General features: G+C 41.1%; 1 protein-coding gene across 1 annotated transcript in view; it reads left to right on the top strand.

The window, feature by feature from the left end:
- The window catches only part of c20h8orf34 (chromosome 20 C8orf34 homolog), a 49964-nt gene extending 26798 nt beyond the window's left edge, over positions 1-23166 (top strand). Inside the window, exons 8-15 of the mRNA XM_034560379.1 lie at positions 3067-3202; positions 6811-6896; positions 7007-7080; positions 12824-12950; positions 16618-17108; positions 18732-18828; positions 21994-22032; positions 22835-23166. Of these exons, the coding sequence (XP_034416270.1) occupies positions 3067-3202; positions 6811-6896; positions 7007-7080; positions 12824-12950; positions 16618-17108; positions 18732-18828; positions 21994-22032; positions 22835-22842 (1058 nt within the window). The 3' untranslated portion in view covers positions 22843-23166. The remainder of the gene's footprint in view (positions 1-3066; positions 3203-6810; positions 6897-7006; positions 7081-12823; positions 12951-16617; positions 17109-18731; positions 18829-21993; positions 22033-22834) is intronic.
- The last annotated feature ends 3808 nt before the right edge of the window (positions 23167-26974 follow it).

The following is a 26974-nucleotide window of genomic DNA, read 5'->3' on the forward strand; positions in this document are numbered from 1 at the left end:
GTAATATTCAGGCCTCTAAACATCAGTGTAATACAGTCTGAGCATATGAGTCAGAATAAAAGAAGCAATTTACAATGACACCGCAAACCCCAACCCGGGAGACACGACTTTATCACTTCATACACAGGACCTCCTCAGAGTGTGGTGACAACACAGAAATCTGTCGCCTCTCCCTCAACATAGAAAGTTCAGAACTGGATTCAGCCTCGACGAGGGCCGACATGGCTGAGATTCAGACTGCTGTTGCACAGATGAAGGGCTGCGCTTTACTCTAAAGGCCTGCGCTCCTCGGAGGGACGGGAAGATTCAAATGTTTGGACAGTGAGCAGCAACAGTACACAAGGGGAGAAAGTTCACTTTTATAGAAGTTGGAACCTTTTTTAATATCATCATCTGTATCCACAAACAAGCATAGACATGCAAAAAGCAGTGAGGCTGACCAGGAGTTACTCGTCTCCTTTTGTGAAACGGCGTCCTCTCGTCTCTCATCTGGCCAAAAGGAGGAATGGTGTAGAACCAATTGCTTCAACACAAAATGTTGAATTCCCTTCAGACTGTGTTTGAAGGGAATTACGTGTGCGATGCACTACAGAACAGTGTTGACCTCGGTGACCTTTGAGTGTCTGAGATTAATTTCACTTCCCTCAGACACGGAGGCCTTTCTCTCCAGTACTGTGTCATTTTATATTGACCAGAGGGAAACAAGTCTAAAAGACAAAGTGGGAGTTGAGGTGACAAGCAGCTGTGCACACTGAGGTCATGTTCTCCTTCAGCGTAGGAGGAGCCGCTTGCCGTTGTTCTTTTGCTATTTCATGCGAGCTGCAGCCTCGCAAGTGAATGTTTCCAAGCGTCAAGTCATGATTTGTATCACAGGCGATGACCCACAGAAAATCTGGCATGCCACATTAGTCAGTCGCCAAAAGAAGGGAAATGTTTAGTGGGATTGGACGAAGAAAAAAGAGGAAAAGGTGAAGGCCCAAAGTTGAGCAGTTCCCACGAACAGCAAGTAGACCAAATCGCTGGTGGCTCCCTGTCCCCACCCCCTCCAATGCATACCGTGATGAATGGGACATTTAATATCGCCCTGCTTAAGGGGTTTACTGGAATGAATCTGTCCTCCTCAAAACACTAAAAAAACCCTCGTTCTCAGACTGCCGGGCACACAATGTGAGTGACATGACTGATGTGATGGTGATGATGTGATCAAAATGTAAGAAAAGCAAGAAAACTCCCACCTTTGTTAAAGGTCTTGAATAGACTTATTGATTTAGATCTGTTGCCAACAGCCTTTGGTGTCATGCTGTAATGTTGTCCAAACTGTAGCTGAGAGTACAACATTAGCCAGCTTGTTGGTATTTCGTGATTGAACTGTCCTTACTTATTGTTCAGATGCGTTGTGTGAATCATTCTGTATATTGACATATAACCACAAAGCCTCAATAACCTCATGGTGACGTTAGAGGTAAAGACCGGGGATCTCCGAATGTCAGTAGGATTAATTCTCTGGGAACCATGCATGTCTGCACAAAACATAATGTCAATTCTCCTTATAGTTGTTCAGATGTTTCATAGTGGACCATCCAGACAACTAAGGATGAATTACCACGCTGATGGATGGAGGGAGAGAGTCCTCATGAGCAAGTGTCACCCAATCTAATCCAGGTGATTAGTTATGCGTTCTCCTCTTTCAAGGTGTGAGGCCCATTTCCCCCCAAAAAACCAGGGGCCAGGTAATGTGATCCTTACGTGTGTGAGTGTGTCTGGTAAATTGAAACCAACATTAATACTTTTCACTGGGACAGGCACACTGTATGCACAAGAGCAGAAACAATGGCAGCAAAGGGTGAGAATATACTGTCCTGAAGGCAACCCCCCTCCCTTTGGCAAAGCTCTGGCATTCTTCGCCAAGAAGAACGGGACGAATATTGTTATGGTGATCGGTCAAAGTGTTCTGCCTGATTCAACATGTGTTTAGAAAGCTTGACCAGGAAACCTAACCGAGTAAGAGTCCAGACACCCACTCGCTTTTCATTCTCATAACACGGAAAGTACTGCAATCTCTTGAGGACGCATTCAAAACCAAAATGGTCTGGCTGACTCAGACTCCCCCCTTTGAACCTCTGTTATATTTAATGAACCGTTAACTTTGTATTACTCCGCTTCAGTGACGTTTTTTGTCTTGTTATTGGCGCGATTTCTGCTTTCTTTCCCTATCGTGCTAGAGCAGTGCCTATTGAAGAAACGTGTGTCTGTGTCTTGATAATGGACATTTCGATATATATTGGCTCGTGATCCTGTTTAGTCTTGTCACATCCAAACTTCCAACTTTTTATTGTTCCATGTGGAGATCATTTTTTCATAGGGAACAGCTGCATTTTGAGATAAAGCAGATCTCTTAGAATAGAGAGGGAAGGCAGACGCACAGAACGTTTATTCGACATAAGTGAAAAGGGGCCTCTGCACCTGTTATCTGTGTGTGTTTGTTGATGTATATATGCTCACATGTAAGTATAATGGCTACAGACAGACACAGAGAGTGAGTGAGTGAGTGAGTGAGTGAGTGAGTGAGTGAGTGATTGTGTGTGTGTGTGTGTGTGTGTGTGTGTGTGTGTGTGTGTGTGTGTGTGTGTGTTTGGAGAACACAGGGAGAGATCAGACAAAACCCAACTCTCCATCTCCGACTTACCGCTCATTTATCCGCTCTGACTTCATAGTCCTTTTGGTCTTCAGCTTACTAACGTGTACCCTTCCTGCTCCTTTGACGCCGTGACGTGGTGTGTCGTTGACTCTTCCGCGTCACTTCTTATAACAAAGCGTTTGGTGTTGTCGTGTAGCTTTTCCCTTTTTTCTTGTACGCGTGTGCAACGTGTGTGAGCGAGCGCAGCAGATGGTTATTTACTGTTATGTGCTTGCTCCTTTGACTCGAAGCAGACCGCCATCGCCGGGCATCATATCGACACGAGAGAGACCAAAGTATGATTAATGGCCGTCCTTTCTCTCCCTTGTTTTCTCTTCCTTTCCTTCCTCCGTCCTTCCCGGTGTCTCTTTGGCTCCCTCCCCTCTCAGAGGACCTGGATGACCTGCGGATGGAGGGTGTGACGGGCTTGGCTCCATCTGGCAGTAAGTTCAGCCAGGGACGCAGCTCCTATCATCCTGAACCACAGGCCAAAGTCACTCTCAACATCTGCTCACGGTGTGCCAGGTAAATGTTTTCACCTTCTCTTATCTGGTGCTCTGGAGAGAGATCGTGTTTTTTGAGTCAGCACAGCTCTGTGGAGTCTGTTCGTAAAGGGGTTTAAAGGATTAGTTCAACATTTTTGGAATCTTCTTTCTTGCCAGGAGTTAGATGAATAGATGTATAGCACTCTAACGTCTGTCCGGTGTATACACCACCAGGCTTATCTAATCATAGCGCACAAACATGTCAAACTATCTCTCTGAGGCTCTAAATGATATGCATGCAAATACATTTTAGCTCTAGTAAGGTTGTGGTTATAAGTTTAATAGATTTGATTATCCCCCTCGTATCTATACCTGGTCTTAGTCAGGATCATGGCTCCTCCTTGGGCCGTACCCTCTGCTCCCCCACCCACTCTCCCTGCATCTGTCTCAGAGGCAGCATACCTCAACATTCAGAGGAGAGAATAATATCATATCTGAAGTGCATTCCGGTGTTTCTTGTTTTCACAAATCAGCCCGAGCACTGATAATCGTCTCCATTATCACCCTCTCTGTCTTTATAACAGTTTTCTCTCCTCTGACACATTTCCTGCTCACCCCCCTGAACCACAGCATCAGTGTAGCGCTCACATTTCTGAGTGTTGGGTGCGATACAACAGGCAGGTGTGGGCAGGAGTCTTCCTTGATTCCAGTCGAAGATAAACGGGTATCTGTTCGATGAGACGCCAGGCACCCATCTGCCTGCACGGCCTCCTCTGTTTGGGGTTTGGCATTTGTGTGTTTCCTGCTCTTCTTTCATTCACGCTTCTTATCAGTTTCGCTCCACGCACCGGCTGCTGTCAGGATGTTCTCAAAGCCTCTGCAGGAGGATGAATGGTATCAGTGGATTTTTTTTGCTGGATGTTTATTGACTTGGTATTTTTAAGCAAACAGTTTATGTCTTTGGCTTATCGTTGAGTCCCTGGGTCGGATCAGCGGCAGAGCAAAGCAGCATCTGTATCTGGAGTCGTTCTTGGCGCGTGCGCTCATTTTTTTTTTTTCCCGACATCTGTTCTCCTTCTCTGTCTTTCTCCCTCCTTTTGGTTCAGTCCAATTTCTTACTTCGTCCTCTATAACCTGACCACAAAATACTCCCCACGTTTTATTGGCGTACGAATCGTGGTCTTTCACAGTCATATTTGGTGAGTGTAAGGGCCATAAACAGATCACTAAGCTGGAAAAGTGTTGCACGCATGGTATGACTTTTGTGCTATTCTGGAGACGCACGGAATTCTGAAATCAGGAGTGTTGCAAGAGTATCGCACGTATTCATGAATCCACACATGAAGCATGTGCATGCGTGCCCTTGCAAGCAAAGACCTCTGTGAACAGATAGTGGAAGCAGAGGTCAAGGAGAAGGACAGTCCTAGCAGAGACTTAATGTGGTGTGCATTAGCACTCTGTCTTGATGGGATTACCAGAAACACCTTTCCAACGTGCCTCAATAAGGGGGCCGACCTTTAAACTGACTCCTCAGAGCACTACCATATGTGACACAGTTAGTGCCCTTGAGTTTCACACCTGCAGACAGGCCTACTGAACACATGTGACCTTGCTGAAGTTTTAAACCTACAGTTGTTTTAGTCTAAAATTAAGATGAAGATTTGAGTGGATTCTTTCCGATAGTATCAAACTATCCTAATGATAGTAGAGAGCTGCTAGGCCCTGTGTCTGTGAACCAACACTCGTCCAAGTTGGACAAGCATTCCTCACATACCCGTCACCACTCAGGCAAACAAATTAGAATTCCACTCTTATGGGTCAGTGAGGTCCAGCATTATGTGCATTACACTTTTGTTCAAAAGCATTTTCAGTGTATTTGCTCCCTTTAGTTGTCTATGCGGTCAAAACGAGACTGAGCCACTTGGCTTCTCCATGTACCACCCAGTGCCAAGTGGAGGTGATGGTTACTTTCACACCCACAGCGTGAAGGTGAAGACTCTGTTTCAGCAGCACTCCTGTTAGTTACTGTGTTCAAGATCCACCTGTAATGGTACGGGCCGAGGACATAAGAAGTAAATTACACAATAACATGATACAGACGCAAATGAAATAGTCTGGATATTACCTTTGTTTTATATTGATCTAAGCACTTTGCTCCACACTCTTTTTTAGCTCGTTCCCCAAGCTAAAATGTTTCCCATCCTTTAGACCCCTTCTCAGTCTGTTTCCTTTGCTCTCCAGCCACCAAACAATCCAGTCAGCCTGTGTGTCAGGTCAGGAAACACACTGCTTCCTCTGGCCTCTCTGCTAAAGTGTAAAGTGCTGTGTGGCCTGTGTGTTGCGGGCATGTCCCTGTCATGTCCCTGTTCCTCTGGCTATAGGTGTGGTCACATCAGCATTTCACTCGCCCCGATCAGTTCTTTTAATGCCACAAAACCCTGTGTGCAAACGCATCACAGATCTCGGGCACAGTTCGGCAAAGCTGGTGGTGCGGCCCAAGGACATCCACAAACCTCCTTTGGGCTTGTAGTTCTCATTGAATTAATTGCTTTCACATCAGGAATGCACTAAGGGAATGGTAGTTGCAGCTTTTGTTCGGAGAATGGAAAGGCCTTGTGATAGTCATCTTGGGTACTTTTTTTTAATGGTCTTATAAAGGCCATTAAAGAGAGGGAGAGACAGGGGTAAGGATGTATAAAGAAATAGAATACAGTTTAAAAAGCTCTGCTCTGCTTTATAACCTCATCGAAGACGTAGAAACCAAATGGCCCTGCAGCTGTGACGGAATGCAGCCATTAAAGCACAAGGATTGCAATCCTTTGTCTTTAGCTAATGGTGGCCCACAATGACATGGAAATAGCATGCAGTTAAAGTATTTGAGCTAAAATAGTGTGTAAATACAGCATGATTTATATATTTCAGTCGTTAAAATATGCTTTGAATGGAACATTGTGTTTAATTCATTGCGGATGTTCGAGTGTGCTAGAATAATGGAAGCAGTGAAAAGCCACGCGCAGCATGTTTACATGTATCTTCCTGCTGCGAAGGTATTCCAGTCATTGTTTGTCTTTCACCCACAGTAAACTTTCCTATCTCCGGGAAACTTAAATCTTTTAGTATCTTAAGGAGACAAATCTCTCAGACCCGCTTCCATTGCAGTTCAAACAGATATCTTTGGAAATAAAAGCTGCAGTATAGGGGCTTGGAACACATCATGACAATGACCAGTAACTGGATGATTTAAGGACAACCAGAATCCGTGCGCCAGTTTTTCAGTTATGGTAAGTAAGTAAGTTGTGAAACAAGTGGGCTGAGTATAGTTTAATCCATGCACCACATGTCTGTGGTGTTTCAGAATGATTTTCAGCAGGATGAGAAGCTGCGATGCAGAGATAGGATTTGTGGCCCCAAACTGACCCATGTGTTCTTCTTTTCATGGTGAATCCCAGATTTAGTTCATTCACCAAACACTTCCTCTCTGTCTCATTACGTCAGACCGATTAGAGACTTACTTGTCTTTGTGTGATCTGACATTCAGTTTTCAAACATTAATTGCAATGTTGTGGCTAATTTCAGAGATGATTTAAACCCATTTGGCTGCCGATGTGTACAGTACAGTAGTGTAAATGTGTAACGTATTGTCTCCAGGTTGCAGGGCGACAGTCTATCAGACGGCAGATCTGAAGAGGAGCACAGGTCTCGTATATCTGAACAAGCCGTACCTGACATCTCATGTAAGTTGCATAACAGTTCAAATCCAAAGTAATTTTTTTGACATCATTGTGGTCTCACACTGTGCCCTTTCTTTTTTCGTTTGCTGTTTTGTGTGCGATGTCTGGAGCAGCTCCATTGCCCGGGGTGGACACAGTGGCGGGACGGTTGCAGGAATGCGAGGCCTTGTCTCAAGTGTCAGGCTCTGTAAGTGTCCTCCCTACATCCATCACCAAACAATTAAGATCACTTTACAGCCATCAATTACCACGTCACTCTCTCCTCCTTGGCTTCTATTGTGCGAGAGCGAGCGAAAAACCACCTCTAGCCTCTCGTTAATAGGACAAAATGGATCCGTCTTTATGCCGGCATTTCATCTTACACAACAATTGATCACGCTGATTAAGTGATAGAAATCTCCCTATATCACTTTGCTTCCCTCTCAGGACAATTGTGTGCAATCTGAAAGGAATCAATGAAAAGAATATCTAGTTGCGCGACAACAATTGAGGCTGATTTAGAGGTTTTATACAATAGGTCCAAATATTTATGGGTTACAGGAGTACACAGAGTTTTGTTCAATAGCATGCTTGCGTGATAACCTCACATGCTTCAGGGAAGAAATCAATAGAGGCCTAATGTGGTACATGCCAGACTCAGACACATGCAGACTCTCACATGCTGTTAATAAAGCGGTCAGCTAAGACGGCGGTACCTTTTTGTATAATTACCGCCCCAAAATGCCGATACCTTTTCTTTTTTCTTCTTTTTTTATAATTGCCCAATCTAAGTGTTAGACAAGGCATTTTACGGCATGTTTTAAAGAAAGAAGTTTGGAGCCGAGGCATTACTCCGTGTGTGGAGCAGATGCAGAGAGTCTCCAGACTAACTGGCAGCAGACTTTTAGAGACTGAAGGACCTGTTGAATCAAAGTCTGCAGTCAAGAGTCTGATGGATGGCCAAATACACCAGCCGCTATCCAGAAAATAGAGAAATTGTGCACGTTATGACATAAAATTGCCAAATGGCCAGGTGATAGACGGTGTCAATTTTATCGTCGAGCTCAGTGACTTCAGCTGATTCATGTAGCTTCTCGCTAAATGTGACGTCCTCTCTACCACTGATCTTCACATCTACACTGAGCCACTATTTTGCAGCTGCCTACGCCAAGGGACCCAACACCACATCTCCATAGGTTAAGCCCTGTCTGGCACTCTTAAGAATAGGGTACTAATGTATCCCATATGGAAACCGCAAGCGCAAACGTCTCCTGTCATCTACTGTAGCTAATGTGTAACTATTTTCTGTTTAATTGCTTATGTTTGGCTGTCTTTGAAAGGCACATGCAATTTGTAATAGCTTGTTAGTTTAACTGTCCCTTCAGGGGCTTGTGGCGCGCAATCACTAAACAGTATGGAAAAAAAGTCATGCTTTTATGAGCTTATTTGGAAAAAATACAATAGTTGAAGTCATACAGTTTGAGGACTAACTCAACCTCTAGCTGTAGTAGCTGTGTTTTCTTTCTTTTTTTTTAATCAACGTATTTATTACAACCCTGCATGTGTCCCTTGATTGGTAGAACTGTGTCCAATTGTATCTTCACATGTTGCCCTGGTTATTAATCAATTTCTCAAGTCAAATTTATTATTTAGCACATTTCATGTCGTTAAATTAAGTACGCCGTGCATTGGACATTGCCCTGGTTTGGGCAGTTAAAGGTTGGTGATTTTGGAAAGTAAACACTGTTAATGGTTATCATTATTAGTCCGCGGGCCCCCTGCCTCTGCCAGCTTCTTTAGGTGATAATTGCCTCATAAAGACAAATACTTTCCTAAAGCAATCGCCACAGCAAATTCTCCAAGCAATCCCTCTATAGTTTCCTTTGTAAGTGTTAAGTGATATGTTTTAATCAAATTTAGCTTGTGTAGAGTTGTATGGGTGTTACCATCATAAAATTTGCCAGGGGAAACTGTTCATTTGTATGGTAGAAATACGATAATTAGTGTAATGCAATGCCATGTGTGTGATACAAGGCAGAACCATTGTTTATTTTTGTTACCAGTGGAATATTGGCAGAGTTTCAGCCGATGCACTGAATGGCTTTTTATACTTGGCACCAGTCTCCTCTCCACACCTCCACAGTTATGCATTCATGGTTATCATCTGTGCAAATCTATGTGATTTTAGCGCATAGCTGTAGTTTAGTTTGATTCCTATAAAGGTTTGTTTAGGATTTCCAGATTTTCCTAATTGGTGTTTTTTCTCCATTCGTCAAATTCTGTGTCCTGAGTTATTGTTAGAAAGTGAGTTCAGGTTACTTTTCAGTATAACATTTCCTTTTTTAATTTATTTATTACCGTAAGACATTTCAAGTTGTGTTGGACTTCTTATCATCTACAATTTTATTTTTTTAATTTCAACCTAAAATAAATTAAACCTCAGCCTAAAGCTTGTGTTCCAGAGGCCAAGCATTATCGGAAAAGCATGGAGCAATAGTATATTTACAAATGTTTGTCAAAATGCCATTTACATCTCACTGAGTGTATTAATGGTTCACTCATATTTAGATTTATTTTGTAGGTTTTGCCAAATATAGCAACTAAAGCTTTTGGTTGGCAACAGATTGTTCGGTCTCAGAACTATATAAGCTATACAGCTTATGCTTATGTCATTCAAGATCATAATTCAAATCTAGCTGCTATTGTACACTCACATTTTTATTATGAGTTATCAGCCATTTGCCCGGCACTACTTTTCACCCATCTGCACTCTTATTGGCCTGACATTTATTTTCCTTTGGCTGTTCTTCTTGGACTGAGGGATAGACAGTACGTCATATAACCTGTCTTTGTAATGCTTGAATGAAAGTCTAACTGTGTTATTGTCAATATCCTGTTGGCTTTTGGCTGTGCGAGCTCCGGCCGAGGAGCCTGCGAGCCCTGTATACAGTCCATTAACTATTCGGGGATTGTGCTGCCAAAACAACAGGAACTTATTAAGAGTTGATTGTTACTCCTCATATACCATATGCATAAACATGTTTTAAACGGAAAAATGACTTCACACCAGGGGTTTATGCTAATTTGCTATTAAGCAATATGGTTGGAAGGGTTGTATTCAGTATAATCAAAAGCGGTGTTGTTTTGGTTGGGATAAAAGCAAAGCAGTGCTGCGATACTCGATGTTCTCGACCTCACGCGTGTGCAAATCGAATCCTTATGCTGACATGCTCTCATCTGCCAGGACGTTGTCTTTTCCACTGAGACATCAACTCATTCCACACTTTATTTGATAAAAGCAGTACTTGCTGGGCTACATCGTGGAGCATGAACTCTGCTCATGAGATGCAGTCTGGCTTTGCAAAGCTAAAGTGGCGTTCTTCCAGAATTCTTAAAAGTGCAGTTTCATGCGTATGTTTCATTCTGTTTCAATCTTCTTCACTGCTAGAGGAGGCGCTTTAGCATTGGGCGCTACCAAAAGTTAAAGCTCGCCCTTCTAAAAGGCAAAGCCTATTGGTAAGATGGCTGCTGCAAATAATACTCTGCCTGACCACAACAAGAGAGCCCATCACTTGTGCTTTGCAGAGCCAGCAGTAGGCTCAACTCATGCTTGAGGTCTGAGACTGCATGCACACATCCCCAACGGCTCTTGTTGTGCAGAGGGCAACGTTGAACCAAACCCCAGATTGTGGTGATTATTGCTGCTGACCACACACGTATAGCTGCACACATGCAGGCTATGAAATATTTAACTCCAGACTTCCATCGTTCCTTTCTTTATGTCTTGTTTTTCGCTCAACATGGAATCAATTTAGCTAGAAACGAGATCCTTGTTTGTTAGCGGGCAGAAGCATCTCCAGAGAGTTTCCCCCTTTTCTCTTTTAGGTCTTTTTAGTTTTGTCATGCTGGGAGGGACATTATACAACGTTTTGGGGTTTGCGCCACTGACATTAATATACTAATAAGTCATTGCTGCACTTTATTTTGGAGATGAAAAGGCATTCCTTCTCAGCTCTTTGTCTGTGTGGATTAAAGCATCCACCCGAGGCCTCCAAACAAAGGGGGAAATGTGACTCATTTGCGCTCATGTCATACATTGCTGCTGATAGGGACAATGCTGCTTTAAAGTATGATGAAGGGAAATCGCTTCTCATCACGTCATTGTGTGGCCTCAGCGTGTCATCAAGTCCATTGTAGTTTTGTTTGTTGGGTCTATCCATGTATTCTAGAGCCTCGCTGTGCTCTACAGGATTTTTTTTAATATGCACTATTCCGGTAAGCTGAACATGTTGACGTCCTCCAGGTGACTTTGTAAATATGTATGCCTTCACCAAACCTGAGGTCTCTACAGTCATGTTTTGATTGTAATATCTGTTTATCTACTGATGTTATCCCGAGAGGTGAATTGCTTGCAGACTCGGTGTATCCTGTTTGTTTGCTCTGCCGTGGGACTGTACAGTACCACCAAACGTAGCCTCCAGGATTACTGAACAGTCTTTCCTGTGGTGGACAGACGAGTTTTAGGGCAGGAGAAATGCAAATGTTAAACTGTGGACATTGCTGATAAGAGTAAATCTCCATATGTCGGCTGCTCTCCTGAAGACTGGGCTTTTATAAGAGAGCGTTTGATGAAACCAAAGTGAAATGAACCAAAAGAATTATAATATAACGACCTACAGTATAATAACGATTATAAACTTGGGGGAAACTTAAACTAGAAAACTGTTGGTGGCCTTGTTTGCCAGAGCTGAGAAGAGCCAGAGGGAGAAAGACAAGATGATGTCATGCTGTTGGATTTGGGGGGGATACCACCAAAGAGTAAGGAATAAAGTCGGGGAGGGGATTCAGTTGTAATGTTCAACCGGCCTTGCTTCTTTATGAGGGCTGTAATTAAGGATTGGCTTGTGGTGCTGTGGTTCTGCTGCCACAGAATATATCTGACAGGCACAAAGATCAATGCCATAGACCCTGAGAATCATGTTCTGTCATTTATCAAAGGATCGCAACTACTCTTATTTTCACGCTACCTCCTCTCTGGAAACAGACTTTTAGATCTACTTTGACTCGTGAAAATCAGAAAATGAGTAGCCTGCTGTATCCCAGGTTTGTCTTTAAATGCTTTTGGAGGACTGTGTATTCTTTATCACCAGATCTCAGAGAGCCTTGCTCTGTGTCAGCACTTTGTCAAGTCAACTCTGTCTCTCATTAAGTGCTTAGCACATCGAATGACGTAAGTGCTGGCATCGGCTGTAAAAAAAAAATTGGTTATATCTTGTGTAAACCAAACTTAACGGGAGGTGGAACTATGGCTGACAGATTATATTTCTCACCTGTGCTTGAAGCTCATGGGCACTTGGTCCATTGGCTTAACGGCTCGTCTGGCCACTTGTGTCCCATCAAGGCCTTGGCAACCTGAGTCTGTCAAATCATACACTGGGCCAGAAAAGGCCCAAACCAGCCCCTATAGGTTATCCAATCTGCCTTTCGTACCATTTATTTTCTTTCATATGCTTTGGAATATGATCTGTTTTCTTTATTTGTATAATAGTAATATCATGTGCTCTCAGGGAACCATCCAACATGGCTGATTTATTGTTCTTTAACTGCTGGTGCAAGATGTGCTGCTGTCAGACTCTTTGCCAACAGACTAGTGTGCATACAAGCTCCTATAGATTTACTGATAGTTATATAAAAATGTCCTGAGCCACTACTAACAGTCTAGCGACCCGCATTCACTAAACAGAGAGCACTGCATGCTCTCTACACTTTCATCTGCACTTGCTGTGGTTTCTTGTGTTTTTCTAAAGCCTATAAAATAATAATTGCCCCTTTTTTTCCAGAAGATATGGCTCAGATATTTCCAGCAATAGCTGAAAATTATATAAGGAGTTAATTGAAGGGTCTTTCTTCTAATGTGACTTTCTCTCTTTTCTGTTCTCCTAACTAACTAGCGTCAGGCTGTCTGGGAGGCTGATCTGAAGGCTGCGAGAGGTGGGAGCTCTGTCGGGCAGACGGGGCCGCTACTGGGTGACTCCCTCTTTTCTAAAGAGCTGGAGAACATGGGCAAACAGCTCGCCGGTAGGCACTTCTGTGTGGTGTGCATGTTTGTGTGCTGTGCCTTTATGCCTATATAAGTCTGTCTGTGTATTTATTAGTGGCTTTAATGATGAATAGTATGGAAAAGTCCGATCAAATACTTTCTTTTGGAGTACATAGCTTCAAATATTTACAAACACACACACACACACACACACACACACACACACACACACACACACACTCCCACGCACACTTTGAACAGCAGAGACTTATGAAATAGAAAGGGGTGTTGAGAGCTCTTGAGTAGTGGGAGGAAGAGAATCCAGCTAAAGAATGTACTATTTTTGGCTAATTAGAAACTGATCTTCCTGCGAAAATGTTTCAAGACCAAATGGAGAAAAAATTATGAAAATAATTTACACGTGCCAGGAATTTACCTCAACCCCAGCTTTGACAGGTTCAATCAATAACTCCAGCTCTGCGGAGTCATTCAGAAGGGATCGACGCTCAACTGTGCCGGAGACTGATTTGTTCAGACAAAAATTGAATTTTTGTGGCGTTTTGGAAATCATTATTCCTAACGTAGATCGAGGCTCAGCTTTGACATGTGTGACGTCCCGGTGACTCAGAGACCGCTTTTGTTGTCATGATCATTAAGTGTGTATCCACTTGTGAAGCAGATGAAAAGCCTGGAGTGGAGGCCATTTACCATCATGTGTCGCCCACTTGTTTGTTTATGCATGTCCTCCCACTCTGACAGCGTCATCGTAAAGAGCTCTTACGCGCCTTCACATACCAGACTTATCTGAAGCATATTGTTCCTACTTAGTGAACCTATTACTGTCATTACAGTTGGAGCAAACTCTCTCATCTCCTCAGCTCATCCGCACATCGCCGCTGAATTTACTGGTTGCCTCCGTGCCTTCCGAACAAAACAAACACGCTGGTGCTTCGGAGGCACTAAAAGAAATATTTGTGTTAAAAACAAACTCAGTTTTTCCCCAGAGGTCCTCAGATGGCATTCATTTCTAGTTTGTGAATATTCAGGTCGCGGGCTCCCACCAGGCAGTTCAGTGAAGCTGTTCAACAAACTAATTCAGCTCTTTCAAGCCTTTATTAGCTGCTAATACTTTCCACGTTTGGAGCCAGACCCTCACTTTTCATCTTATATTGTCAACCCAATTATGTGGCTGTTTGGTCACTCCTTGTCTGCCTTTTGGGATATGGTGAAGCTCATGTGCCCTTTTTTTTCTCTCCTAATATCCAAATGAATTACTGTTCACTAAATTTGTTATTGAATTGAGTTTAATTTGATAGCAGTTTCATCTAGGGACAGGTATATAGGTTTATATATGTTCTATATCATTACTAATATGATGCATTAGTTTTGGGAATATAACATTATCTTAACCACTTTTTTTTACATTTTACCAAACATGCCAAACTACTAAATGTATTAAAGAAAGACTTTTTCTCAAAAGTTAGAAAAGTTTCCTGATTTAGAGCCAGAAATAAGTGATTACAATATAAGTAAACAAGGCTAACAATCAAGTATTTAGTTTCAGTACCCAGTCTTAGTTGCACTATATTAGGAATTTCTATTATTTTTGTACATTTATCCAAGGATAATGGTTAGTATTTAATTCATCCTGGCAGGCAGTATATTGTATTGTTTTAAGCCTGTAGATAAATTCCAGACAAACAAAATGTCATTAGCACTTTAGTTTATCTTCAGAGGTACATGATAAAGTGTGCATGACTTCTGAGTGAATGGTTGAATAGCGTGCTCTGGCCCTGTATTCTCTGCTGCATGATCAAAGACTTTAATAGATTAAATGTGTTTCTATTTCTCCTTCTCCTTTCTCTCCCCCATCTTTCATTTTCCTGTCTTTTTTACTGACTCAAAACGTATCAAAGGTTTGTACCATATGGAGTTTGATGCTACTTCTTTGATCTCTTGGAGCCGTCATATTATATCAGTGTCTGTGAGATGGCTTGTAGTATCTCTGTGTTAAACACTGGACAGAATTTCAAAATAAAGCTGCTTGTAATAGGCTACTCATTAATGCTAGGAAGTCAGGGGAAATAACTAGTTTACAACAAAATCACGAGCGGAGCAATCCTTTACGGATTTTCCCAACAAAAACATGTGGTGTTTATCATTATACTGGTAAATAACTTGAGATAAAAAATATTTTATGGGAAAAGATTACTAATGAACATATCCTGTTTACAATATAACGATAACAGTCGTGGAAGACTTGGTGTGGGTGGTTATGGGCTCGAACTGGGAATTTGTCCAATGTGAAACTTCCGTTTCCATCAATATTTCTTCCGTATTGAGTATTATTGTTATTTCACTGTCATCCAGAGGCACTTGCCCCCCACAGCAGGTCTTATGGTCGCCACATAGCTGTTCATGCAGACTATCAACCAAATAACAAAGCTTCTCTATGCTTTGTAGTGTTACATACTGCAGCTCATGTCATGCCTCGAACACCCCACAAAGTGAACTTTCAATCAGAGGTCAAGAAAGGCCAAGTTGTAACCTGTATCTTTAGTTTTGCTTCTAACATTTAGAGAAGTAACATGTGGAGAACGCAATAGGGTTAAAGCAACACAGACACACTGTACACATGCAGAGTATTGAGCACATGGGCAAGGTACTAAGCACTATGTGCTCTGTATTGTATCTCACTATGAGGGTTGACCTTCATACAATCAGACCAATTATGCATGTTAGAGAATTACATGTTTTTTATCCCATAAGGTTTGTGTACATAACAGTCTGGAAAAGATTTCCAACCAACTAAGTAATGTCTCAATTGAATTTAGAGTAGTATTGCAGACGTTTTCAACTTTGCATGGATATTTTTCAGTGAATAGGAGCATATGCTTCACATTTTTCCGTGGAAAATGTTGTTTGTAGAGGAGAAAAGCACCATTTGCTCAAAAATAAAGAAGTCAAAGTTTATAAAAATACTTGTCACGCTTCCTTTTGATATGTTTTTAACGTCACACATATTCAGTTTTCCAGAAAAACATGCTCCTTATGAGTCATTCCTAAAATTATCCTTCTCAAATGATAACTCCCAGACTGGTTTGTTGAATCCTGATTGCCAAGATTTTTAACAAAGGCATAAAACACGGAAAAAGTGACCCAGATGTTGATCGCGGAAGTTGGCAGCGTCACTTCTTTCATAAACAGACCTGTTTTGAGACTATATGAGGCAAACAAATTTTTGTCAGGAAGAAAGTTTTCTTTTCTTTTTTACCTAGCGATGCTTACTGTATATCAACTTGGAACCTTTTCTAACAGAGGAAGCTGGATTCACCACAATTTACAGGGCCTATAAATATTGTCATCATTGCCCAGAAGACGGATTAAACCAAGCAGTCTCGCCCACTTTAATGCTCAGTAAAGTTTGTGAATCATCAGTCTTGTAGGACACACACTAACCTCATAGCACAGCCTGTGAATGTGTAAAAATAATAAGTCTGACTTTATCGGTTTATTGATTTAGCAGACTTTTCTGGGATTTGTGTTACACTCATTGTATACATACAGCATAAAACTGTCTGTTATTATTGTCATGTAAATATGTGCGAGAAAAAATAAAATTGAACTCAGTACATCATAACTATATCTGTTGACTCTAAATTAAATATACATATACATATTTTTCTCCCCCCCTTTTCCCTCCAGAGGTTGAGAAGGACCTGGCCAAGCTGGCAGAAGTAGGGAAGATGACCACTCGGAGCTCCAATAATCCGCACAGTAGTCTCCTCCACACCCCTCTGCGCCACAGAACACTACCCGACACACTTCCTCTCACCAGCATGCTCTCTAGACCCCAGTCTCCAGCTGGCAGCCTCTCAGGCAAGTCCTGCGGTGTGGGCCTCCCTCTGCTCAGCCCCAAGCCCACCTCCCTGGTCATGGGTCGGACTCAATCTCCCAGCAACCCTGGGAGCAGGACTCAAACCCCCAGAACGCCCAGCAGGCCTCTGACCCCAAATAGTTTACTGACACGCTCCACCTTTAACCCTGGAGCTCATAAAGAGGTGACCTTCAGAAGGTCGCGGAGCCGCCCTGTGACACCAACATGTCAGCCCACACATCTCCGACCGCTGCTCACCCCTCCTGGACTAAGCACTACAGACAGCCTCGGTGCCAGCCTGCGGGCCTATCTGTCTGAGGTAAGACTAGAAACTTAGATATATCCCTTTATCATCAAAAAACCCTATTTTTAGTTGTCATCTATGCAATATTGCATAACAAGGTGTCCTAATACAGTATAATAATCAATGAGGAGGAGTTTAATTGTGGCAGCACTGTCTTCACAAAGTTCATTATTTCCAACACGGGGTTCTCACTTAGACAAAAGAAACCAACACATATTTTTTTTAGAGAGTTAAACCCACATGAGAAGATTGATACTACTCCAATATCGGGCCATTACATATGGTCTACTACAACAGCCAGAAGAAGGTTAGCTTAAAAACTCAAAAGGTAACAAAATCAGGCAACCTCTGAAGCTCACAAATTATCACATTATATGTTTGATTTTTACCTGCTTGAAACAAAAGCGTTAAAATGACATGAGTACATGACTGTACCTTGACAAAAAAACAGTGCAGCAAATAATCCCCATATAAAACCTCATTTTTTCTACTGTTTAAAAAAAAAAAATATATAATAATATATTGGACGGAGCCAGGCTAGCTGTTCCCCCTGATTAGGCTTCATGCTAAGCTAACTGTCTACTGGCTGTAGCTTTATATTTAATATACAGACATTTAGAGTGGTATTGATATTCTCATCTACCCTTTGACAGCATATTGCACAAAAGCTCAATTTATTCCTTTAATTGACACGATATCTTCCTGTGTCAATTAAAGGAATAAATAAAGTGTTCATGGTGTGGCATCAATTTCTATCTATTATATTTTTGCTATTTCCCACATGTAAGATTTATCGAGCAATGAAACAGATCAAGTGCACACACAGTGTATAAAACATGGAGTCAAATTGTCATAAACTTTAAGTCATGGACTTAAAAAATCCCTCCAACGTTATTGTCATTTCTTTGTATGATGAGAGTGAACTCATGTTTGCTGAGTGTCAAATAGGCTCAATGTCCACGTAAAGCTGCTGTAAAACATGAGAGCCTTTATTTACACAGAAAGATCATGACTGAGCGCACCAGAACACACAATATCACACATGTGCATGCTCTCACCAACAAACACGCACACATGTGCTTCATGTGGGTTTTGATGAAGAATCATGGAGGTCCATACAGTAGGATGGCATTTCATTGTGGGAAATAAAATGAGAACTTTCAATGGCATTTCCTTCTTATATTCCTTTCATGATCAACTTAACACTGGCGCTGTTAAATACAAGACCTTTTTGAATGCTTTATTATTGGTGGGCAGGAATTCTTTAGTCCCTCAGTATAGTCTTTGACAGTTATGCTAGTTGACACCTCGTGAGATTATCCAAAAAACTCATGCACCCAGCCTGCTTTTATTGAAGCCACCTGGTCCTATGTAGATGGACGAGGAGGCCTGTTCAGAAAGTTACGGGATCCTGAAGCTTTTTAAGTACTGACGTGCAGAAAAGATGTATATGCTTGTGATCTGGTCTTTCTACCACTTATGCAATCATTTAAAGGATTGGAGTTATTTCATTGTAGCACTGAAAAGTGTTTTAGTGGTAGCACAGGGCGATTTACATATTAAAGTTTTGGCCTCGGACTCAGTATGAGTTATCAGTGTCTTCCATCATTTCGGTTCTGCTCTATTTTTCCACATCAGGATGAGTTTTACCAGCAGTTACAGGCCATCCGACAGCCTTGGCATATTCCCAGTGACACAGACAGTGACATCCTGGAGCCTCCTGAACAGGATAAGAGTGAGTGACCTGCCTTTTTCTTTCATCTGTCTTTTGTCTCCATTTTAAACCCCACATTTGATTGTTTATCATCTCCTCATTCGGGTTCCCTTTGCCGGAGAGTTTGCTCAGTTGAATTCACAGTTCAGAAATTTGACAAATTGCCCCTCTAATATTTTTACCTTCTCACAGTTTTCTTTCTTTGTAAGGCATGAGGCACATTTCGTTACTGTAATGTCACTTCACCAAAAATGATTAGCTAATCCATTAAACTGGCTGTAGATCTATTAAAAAGTGATGATTAATGTGCTTGTTTTACTTGTAGAATGTTGAGATGGAGCACAAGGGCTGACAAATGACATTTTCCATATTTCACAGTTGGGTAAAATCCTGTTTTCGTAGGGCGAAACGTTGTCATATGAAATTTCCTTTCCTGGCATCACGTAAGAAATATATCTCTATCAAGATCCAGTTGATGGACATGAACAGTTCTTTAAAGTCATAAATCTAGTCACAGTAGTGGTCTGGCTGGGATATTACTCTGGCTTTGAACAGGAGAGAATTAGATCAGACCTCCTCGAATGTTCTGGTGCATAAATCACATGAATGTTTGTTACAGTATGGTCTGAATGTCAGAGGCTTGTAGGTCTCAATCCACAGAGGTCCACTAACAAAATGTCACATTTATGCTCTCTTAACATTGGTTAATATATGGTAAAGCTTCTCTGATCCTCTTCTCGGAATTTATACTTCAGCTGGATTAAATAAAACTAACTTGTGTAAACATTAAATATTCCTGCCGAACAAGTAGTTTTAAGACGAAAACGTTGGACAGAATAAACCACACATTTTGCTATTCTTAGTCATCCTAACAGAGGGAATTAGAGTAACATTTATCCTTATGGTGGCACTGCAAGAAAACCCATATGAATATTCTTAATTAATATATTTTTTAGGCCTCCGTACAGAATTTGCTGGTCAAAGGTCCCTGTGGCCTCACAAATCACGTTTTAGTCCATAACAGGAATTAATATGATAATTATGGAAATTTAACATAGATGTTTAATAGGATAACATTATTAAGTGGTGGCATTTTGGACAGACATGAATGTAAACTCCAACTTGATTGATTGGTGGAGGCATACATCTGGGAGGCAGGAATTCTAATTTGATTATTATGAGATGCAAAAGTTGATATTTTTTCCTAGGGATGGCAAAACAGGAAAGCTTGGAAGTGGAAAGACAGTCCACAATGCTAAAGGTTCATCTTCTGGGGAACATGAATGTGCTCAGTGAATGTAATGGCAATCTACTCATACTGTAGTACTGTGGTAATACAAACATAACTTTTGGCCTAGTAAAAGATCACAAAGTAGCAACAACATAGTGACTTATCCTCTTGGGACAATGAAAGTCCACAGTTAAGTCTATTGATAATTCATTCATTCATGGTACTCGCATTGCTTTATTTAGATCCCACCAGTACTGAGTCCAAAATGGGAGCTCTGAAGTTAACAAACAAGTCAAAAGAAATATACTGTCTATGCCATGAAATCAGAAATGTTCTCCAATTAACTGTCCTATTTTCTTAAGAAACAAAACATGAGCACCAGCTACTCAAACTGCAAATTAAGTGCGTGTCGGACTCAAAAAGACAACTTCCATTGACGTTATTACACAAGAATTCCCTTCAAACAAAAGATCAAGCAGGCAAATGGTTGTCACATGGAAATATAACCCCTCTGACAAGTTCCTCCAGAGGGTCGTTGCCAAATGTGTATCTTGCAAAATAGATGAATACATGTTCCTAATAGCCTCTGAGGACCTGCTCTAAGCCGTGGCATTGGTAATGGCATGTTGAGAAAGGATATGAGCCACACATGGAATTAGAGGCCACTGAGACACAGGGAGAGAGAGATGGGAAAAAAGAGACTCAACAGCCACAAAACGTGACAAAGCACTTTCTGGCGTGAGAGCGATCCCAGAGGACCCTTGACTGGAATTGTCTTTGTGCGTGTGAAAGTGTGTGTTTTAAACATGTGAGGGATTAGTCTCAATGTAAGATATTCAACTTGTTTTGCCCCCCTCAATCAGATTTTTCAGTCTTCTCAGGGGTCATTTTGACCTATGAAATAATACCGTTGAATTGCATCGTGACAACCGAACACTCAAATTAGAATCCACAAACAGAGCTCTGAAGTTGAAATCTCCTACTTTCTACCAACTTTAAGGCTGAGCTTTCCAAATTACTGAAAATCTAATCCAAATTACTTAATATCTTCTGGCAGGAGGGTGACAAAGAATGCCAAGAGTGTGAACATGTTTGTCCATAAAGGGGTTAGGTCTGGGTGTTTTAGTCTGTACCTAGTGTGTGAGTAGGGCTCACTTCATTAGCGCAGTGGCTTCCCAGTGTCACGGCAGATGTGTCTGAGCTGGCGCCAAGTGTATGGTAAGAGCTGAATAATGGGGCAGAAATCCATAGCTATTTCCTGTTATTCTATAAACCTCCACAATGGTGCAACCACACATACCACAATGGAGATGAAAGAAGTCTGTCCCTTTTCCCACTCCTGACCCCATTGTCCTTTACAGTTGTGGATAAGCACATTAGTCAGTTCAACATAGACATTCACTAGACAGTGGAAGCAGCTATAACAGTATGTTGCATTATACACCTGTAGAGATTGCTTATAGAATTTCATATTCACAGTGTTTTTAAGATAGTTTGTCTTTTTAATCTACAGATAATCACTTATTGCAGAAGCATCAGTGATGTTGCTGGAAAAAAACCTGAGAAATGCTATGCTACGAATTAGCCTCAGTTATGAAGAAAATCAACAACAACAAAATCTGTGCAACTGACTTAGTTGATATTTAAAGGTTCTCCACATGGTTTTCAGAGCATTAATATAACAGCAAAGTTCAGTAATGTCTACCTGAAGAGAGCATGAAATCACTCCCTCTGTATGTGTTGTAATCCTAGTTTCTCGGTGCCCATGTTAACCTTGTTAGCAGGAAAGAGCCAGGCTTCATATTTAATGGAAAGATACAGTAGTTGTATTGCTTTTGTCATATAACTCTTAGCAGACAGGTAAGAAACATATTTCCCCAAATATGGAATTATTCCATTGTCCTCATGCCACCTTTACCTTACATGACACATTTTCTGTCTTTATCTTTTCACAGATGGTACACGCGACGCCAATAAGAGATCTGTGTTTTCAGGTAAGAATTTAACCAGTTCAAGACTTCCCAGCATGAAACCCAGAGAAAACAGACTCCCCTCCGAATGTGCTGTATCATTTGAGTCGCCAGAAACCAATTTTGTTATTGTAAGCAGTTGTCTTTAAGTTTGGAGAGCCTCAATGTCTGTCAATGACCTCATTTGTAGAGCCACAACATAACTACCAATGGGTGACTTACTGTGGAAGCCTCCACCTTCATTTATGATCCGTTCAATTACAGTCACAGGCTAAATGGAGGGCACAGTGGCTCTGCGATGTGATTGGTGGAGGCCGCTCATGTGTGGAGACAGGAATGCTGTTGCCCAGTTCCATTAAGTCACTCGGGTTCTGAGTTTACACGCAGCAGACGGCGTCAACTCTCAGCCTCAACATTTGGGAGAAGGAGAACGTCTGTCTAGTTTGAGGTTGTCTGCGGTTCTCCTTCTTGTGGCTCTGGAGGTGCCCACAGTTCCCAGTGTCGGCGTGCCAGTCTGGAGGGAGATCTGAGAGCAGACTGCTGCTGCTTGGCTATCAGAGAGGATTGCCATGGCAACCAAACTCAAAGCTTTCTGTTTAAGTCCCTCCGTCCACTGCTCTCCCAAAACTTATTGGGAAATATGGTAGTTGGAGCCTACACTGGGCAGCACCAGGCTTCATTTTCCACCTCATGTTTGTCTATGGCATGCTAAAATATTAAATGTCTGTTTCATAGTAATTGCCCAAGTTATTTTTCTCATTAGCGGTTAAATGTGTCTGATTTTAGTTTCTAGGAGACTGATGTTTTTGTCTTTCCTTTTTTACAGGCCTCTAGTGATGAAGACCAGGGACATTGATCCAATCAAACTATTATGCAAACCACTGGACATTTTGAATTGTGTGGCAGAGAAAATTATTTTTATAACTCAAATGAATGGGCGGAAAAAAGATTATATACTTTTTTCACAGATATTTCATAGACATTTTAATGTAACTGTATGATAAAATGTCAAAATATTACATCGGAGTATGGACCATTTATTTTAGTTTGCTATATAGCATGCTATTGCACTTCCATGTGGAATCCAGATTCTTTTTGTAGGCCTCGTGCATTTTCACATTGTGAAGGCAGCATACCCATGTTAGGCGTTTATTGATATGCACTGTTCAAAGCTGTAGTGTTGTGAAAGGAACACAAGGAATGCTGTTATATTAATAAAAATATTTTGGTTCACAAGTCCCCATTCTTTTGACTCTAATATTATGTGCTTCTTTTTACATGCAAATATAATAACTGAAAAAATGTAGATTGTTGTCCTGTCTCATAAAAAACAAAAACACACTGAAGTCATAATTTAAATACTTAAAGATGTCATGACACAGACTATGTTTAATACAGGCTTTCCCAGATACATGATCCATCTGACTTTGTGTCTCTGACACGTATTGTGGAGACACAGAAGACGACATTGCTTCTGTGTGTTTGCCTGGGCACGTGTTAGTTAAACTGTGGTTGTCTGAATGTTACACAGGCGACGTCGGCTTCCACAGACACACACATCATGGACACACCCTCCAGCCCGACCCAGTCTGATCCGACCATTCGAACCCCACTGAGTATTGCTATATCGTACCCAACGCTTCAGTCTGTCTCTAGGGATGTAGTCACAAAACTACTTGACTCTCTCAACCCCGTTTCAATGAAGGTGATATCTGTCAAAAGATGTGTGAAAAAATCTAATCATTTAAAACCCTATCCTGCAAACATGGCATGCTGATTGATGTCCTATGTATTTCAGCACAGTGTGTGCTCATTGTAAAGGGATGTGGGATTGAAAGATCTGTGGAAGAATTTGAGGATAACAGAGTTGCAGTGGTGCCTTGATATAATCTTTATATCACAATATTTCCCTGCCAGGAAAGGCACGTATATTGCATTGCATATTACAATTTTCACATTTCATATTACATTTTCACTTTGTTGGAGTTATAGGAGTGCGATTGCCATCAGTTCATATTTCTCTTCCAGTAATTTATGTCAGCTAAATTTCTAGAGGAGTTCTGCAATAAGGCGAGACAGTTGAAGATGAATAATTAAAATGACAGATGTCATACAAAGACAGACCCCATGCTGTTCATATATAATCTTTATCAGACACACATGTCATGTTGAGAATCAAGAGGGATCAAGTTTCATAACGTTTCTCTGGAGTCTGAAGTATGAAACCTCTGATATCTTCTGAAGGTATGTTTACTGTACAGGCTTTATACAACCAGGACCATTCAAAGCAACTGCAAGGGCCACCCAGGAATAGCGGCAGACATCACTGTACTTACAGGGAGATCCGGACCACCATCAATGGTCAGCAGGCTGACCAGGTCTTAATTTACAACTGAACAGACTGTACAGCACACATATATATATATATATATATATATATATATATATAGTATATATATATATATATATATATATATGGTGGAAGAGAGGTATGCTTTAAAGGCATATGAAGTTGGTATCATTCCCTGCTTGGAATGAAAAACCAAACTTGTCCAGACATTTTTTTTTTGGGCATCCATTTATCTGACTATGCTCTTAAGAGGAAATCAACAACCCATATTTTGCTATTAGTGTTCATGGAAGTGAACTGCCTGTTCCCACAAAGCTAATGAAATCAACCGCCACCGTTCTTTAGCTACTAACTTTTTACAAGTCTGTCATCAACATGAACGTTGAAGTGCTCTCCGTGATGTTATTTGAAGCCAAGGTCGAAGTTTTGCTCCTCTAAAGTAGCCCAGTTTGTTTGACTAAATGTGTCGTTCTGAATTATCAGTAAAAGCCAAGACAAACAGCACAAGTCTGACATTTGAGCTGTTCTGCACCACTGGAATGGTGGGTGTATTACTCCAATCTTAAGTCTGTATTTTGATAGCCACATAGAATTGGATAGTTGATGATGAATAAGAAACATCAAATACCATAAAAAAACATAGGCTGTTGAATTCAGATCTATATATAATGCTTAATGATTGAAAACTGACATTGGGTTACACTGAACATTTTACTTAAGAGGATATAGCCACCCTCTTGTGCCACCCCATCAAAGCTTAATGGGATTTGTTGTTGTTGATTACAAACAAATAATCCTTCACAATCTCTCACTATGTGGTTATAGAGAGCCCCAATGTGTGTATTAGAACAAACTATTACAAGTGTGACTATATTTAAATAATATTTCTCAATACCTGAGTGTGGTTTGTTTTACATATGTTTATTTTAGAATGTATTGCACAAAGTCTTTCTGGCTCTCAGGCACTGATAATTGACCTGCAATTTCGATTGCATCCACAGAACAACAAATTCACAGCACATAAATCATCTGTAGCAAAGTGGGCAGAATTGGGGATTTATGTACAATCTTGCACTTAATAAACCTGTATTTTCATTTTATTTATCGATTTTATTGTCAGTGAGTAGTGTCTCATTGTGTCTTGCTGCTGTTTTGGAGACATTTGGAGACATTTTCCAGATTAGTCAAAGACAATCCAGCCGTAATTAAAATTATTCCATCTCTTGCACAGTAAAGACATGAGCAATTATCACAAGTTGCAATTCTATCTCTTCAACCAAACGTGGCAGCAGGAAATATCCTTTGCTTGTAAAATATGCTCTCAAAACTATTCACAAATAAAGCCTTTTCATCGTCTTCCTCTCTTTCTTCTTCTTGACGACAGGCTCGAGGCAGTGATGACGTATTACTCATGGGTCAATTTCAGCCGATATTAAATAGCTTTCACTTCCTGCTTCTATCTTCATTTGTCATTTTCTTCATCGGGCGGAGGACGTAAAACTCTTCACCCATTGACATTATTATCGTTATTATTTCTCGAAGAATTTCCACAAAACATAGGTGAGAGCTTGTCGCGTTATCTTATTTGAGGCAGAACCACGTGACTAGCTCTGTCACTTTAATGTCAATATGACTGCAGGAGAGACACGTTAAAGTTCAACGATAGAGGACAGTGTGGAGGTAAGTTAGCTAGCTGATATGTTCTGTTGTTTGACTGTTAGTTTGCTGTTTTTAAATGTTCATTTATCCTGATAAGAAGAGACTTTTAACCTTCACTTAGCTATAGGTGCTGAAGAGCTTGGGCTTGGCCTGTGTTTCTAGTATGATGCAGGGACTTTATTCCGTAACACTAACGGTACTCGTTTAGCTAATTAACGTTAACGAGCATAGCCTTTGTAGCTGCATCATTGTTGTATTTACTATAATTGAAACGTTATTTACTTGTATAGCATACAGAAGATTTGGATTTAAGTTTGAGGAACACATCTTAAAATCCATTTGTATTGAGTTGGACCTGTTTAAACTTCAGGCAGCAGAATGCAAATAATCTTCGACCATCCATACCAACATTATAAACCAGAAGATATCCATCACTGTTGGGTGGATAGCTCAGGCTCTTCGGTTTGGCGTGACTTGTGATGCGTGGAAGGACCTGCCTGTATCAAACAAGTGTTATGTTGTTTCTAGCTGAATAGCTTTCCTAACATGTTCAGCTGTGGCAGTTTATTGGTCTTCTCTTTTACAACTGCACATGGTATAGTTGCACAGACATCCGTTTATTTAATGTTTTTTCCATGGTGATCCAGGTGTCAGTCTGAATTTGAATGATAAATTACTTGGAAATGGCTCATCCCTTTTTGGTGTGTTGTGTTTCAGAGGAAAAGATCACTGCTGGGATTAGCAAGTGATTATTTCATTGTCTGGAACATCATATCATGTATGCAATGTTGTTCTAAAGAGTTGTTCAGCAAATCCAGAAGGATTACATGGTGGATGAATGGACAGAAATCCTTTGTGATCTCTGGCTGAATTATGAGGCTTTCCAGTCAAATCTCTGTAAAAGTCCCAGCATGCTCAGGAGCCTTGACAGTACTCTGCACTTTTAAGGTTCAATTG

The sequence above is a fragment of the Cyclopterus lumpus genome, chromosome 20 (genome assembly GCF_009769545.1).
Source record: "Cyclopterus lumpus isolate fCycLum1 chromosome 20, fCycLum1.pri, whole genome shotgun sequence".
Taxonomy (NCBI): Eukaryota; Metazoa; Chordata; class Actinopteri; order Perciformes; family Cyclopteridae; genus Cyclopterus; species Cyclopterus lumpus.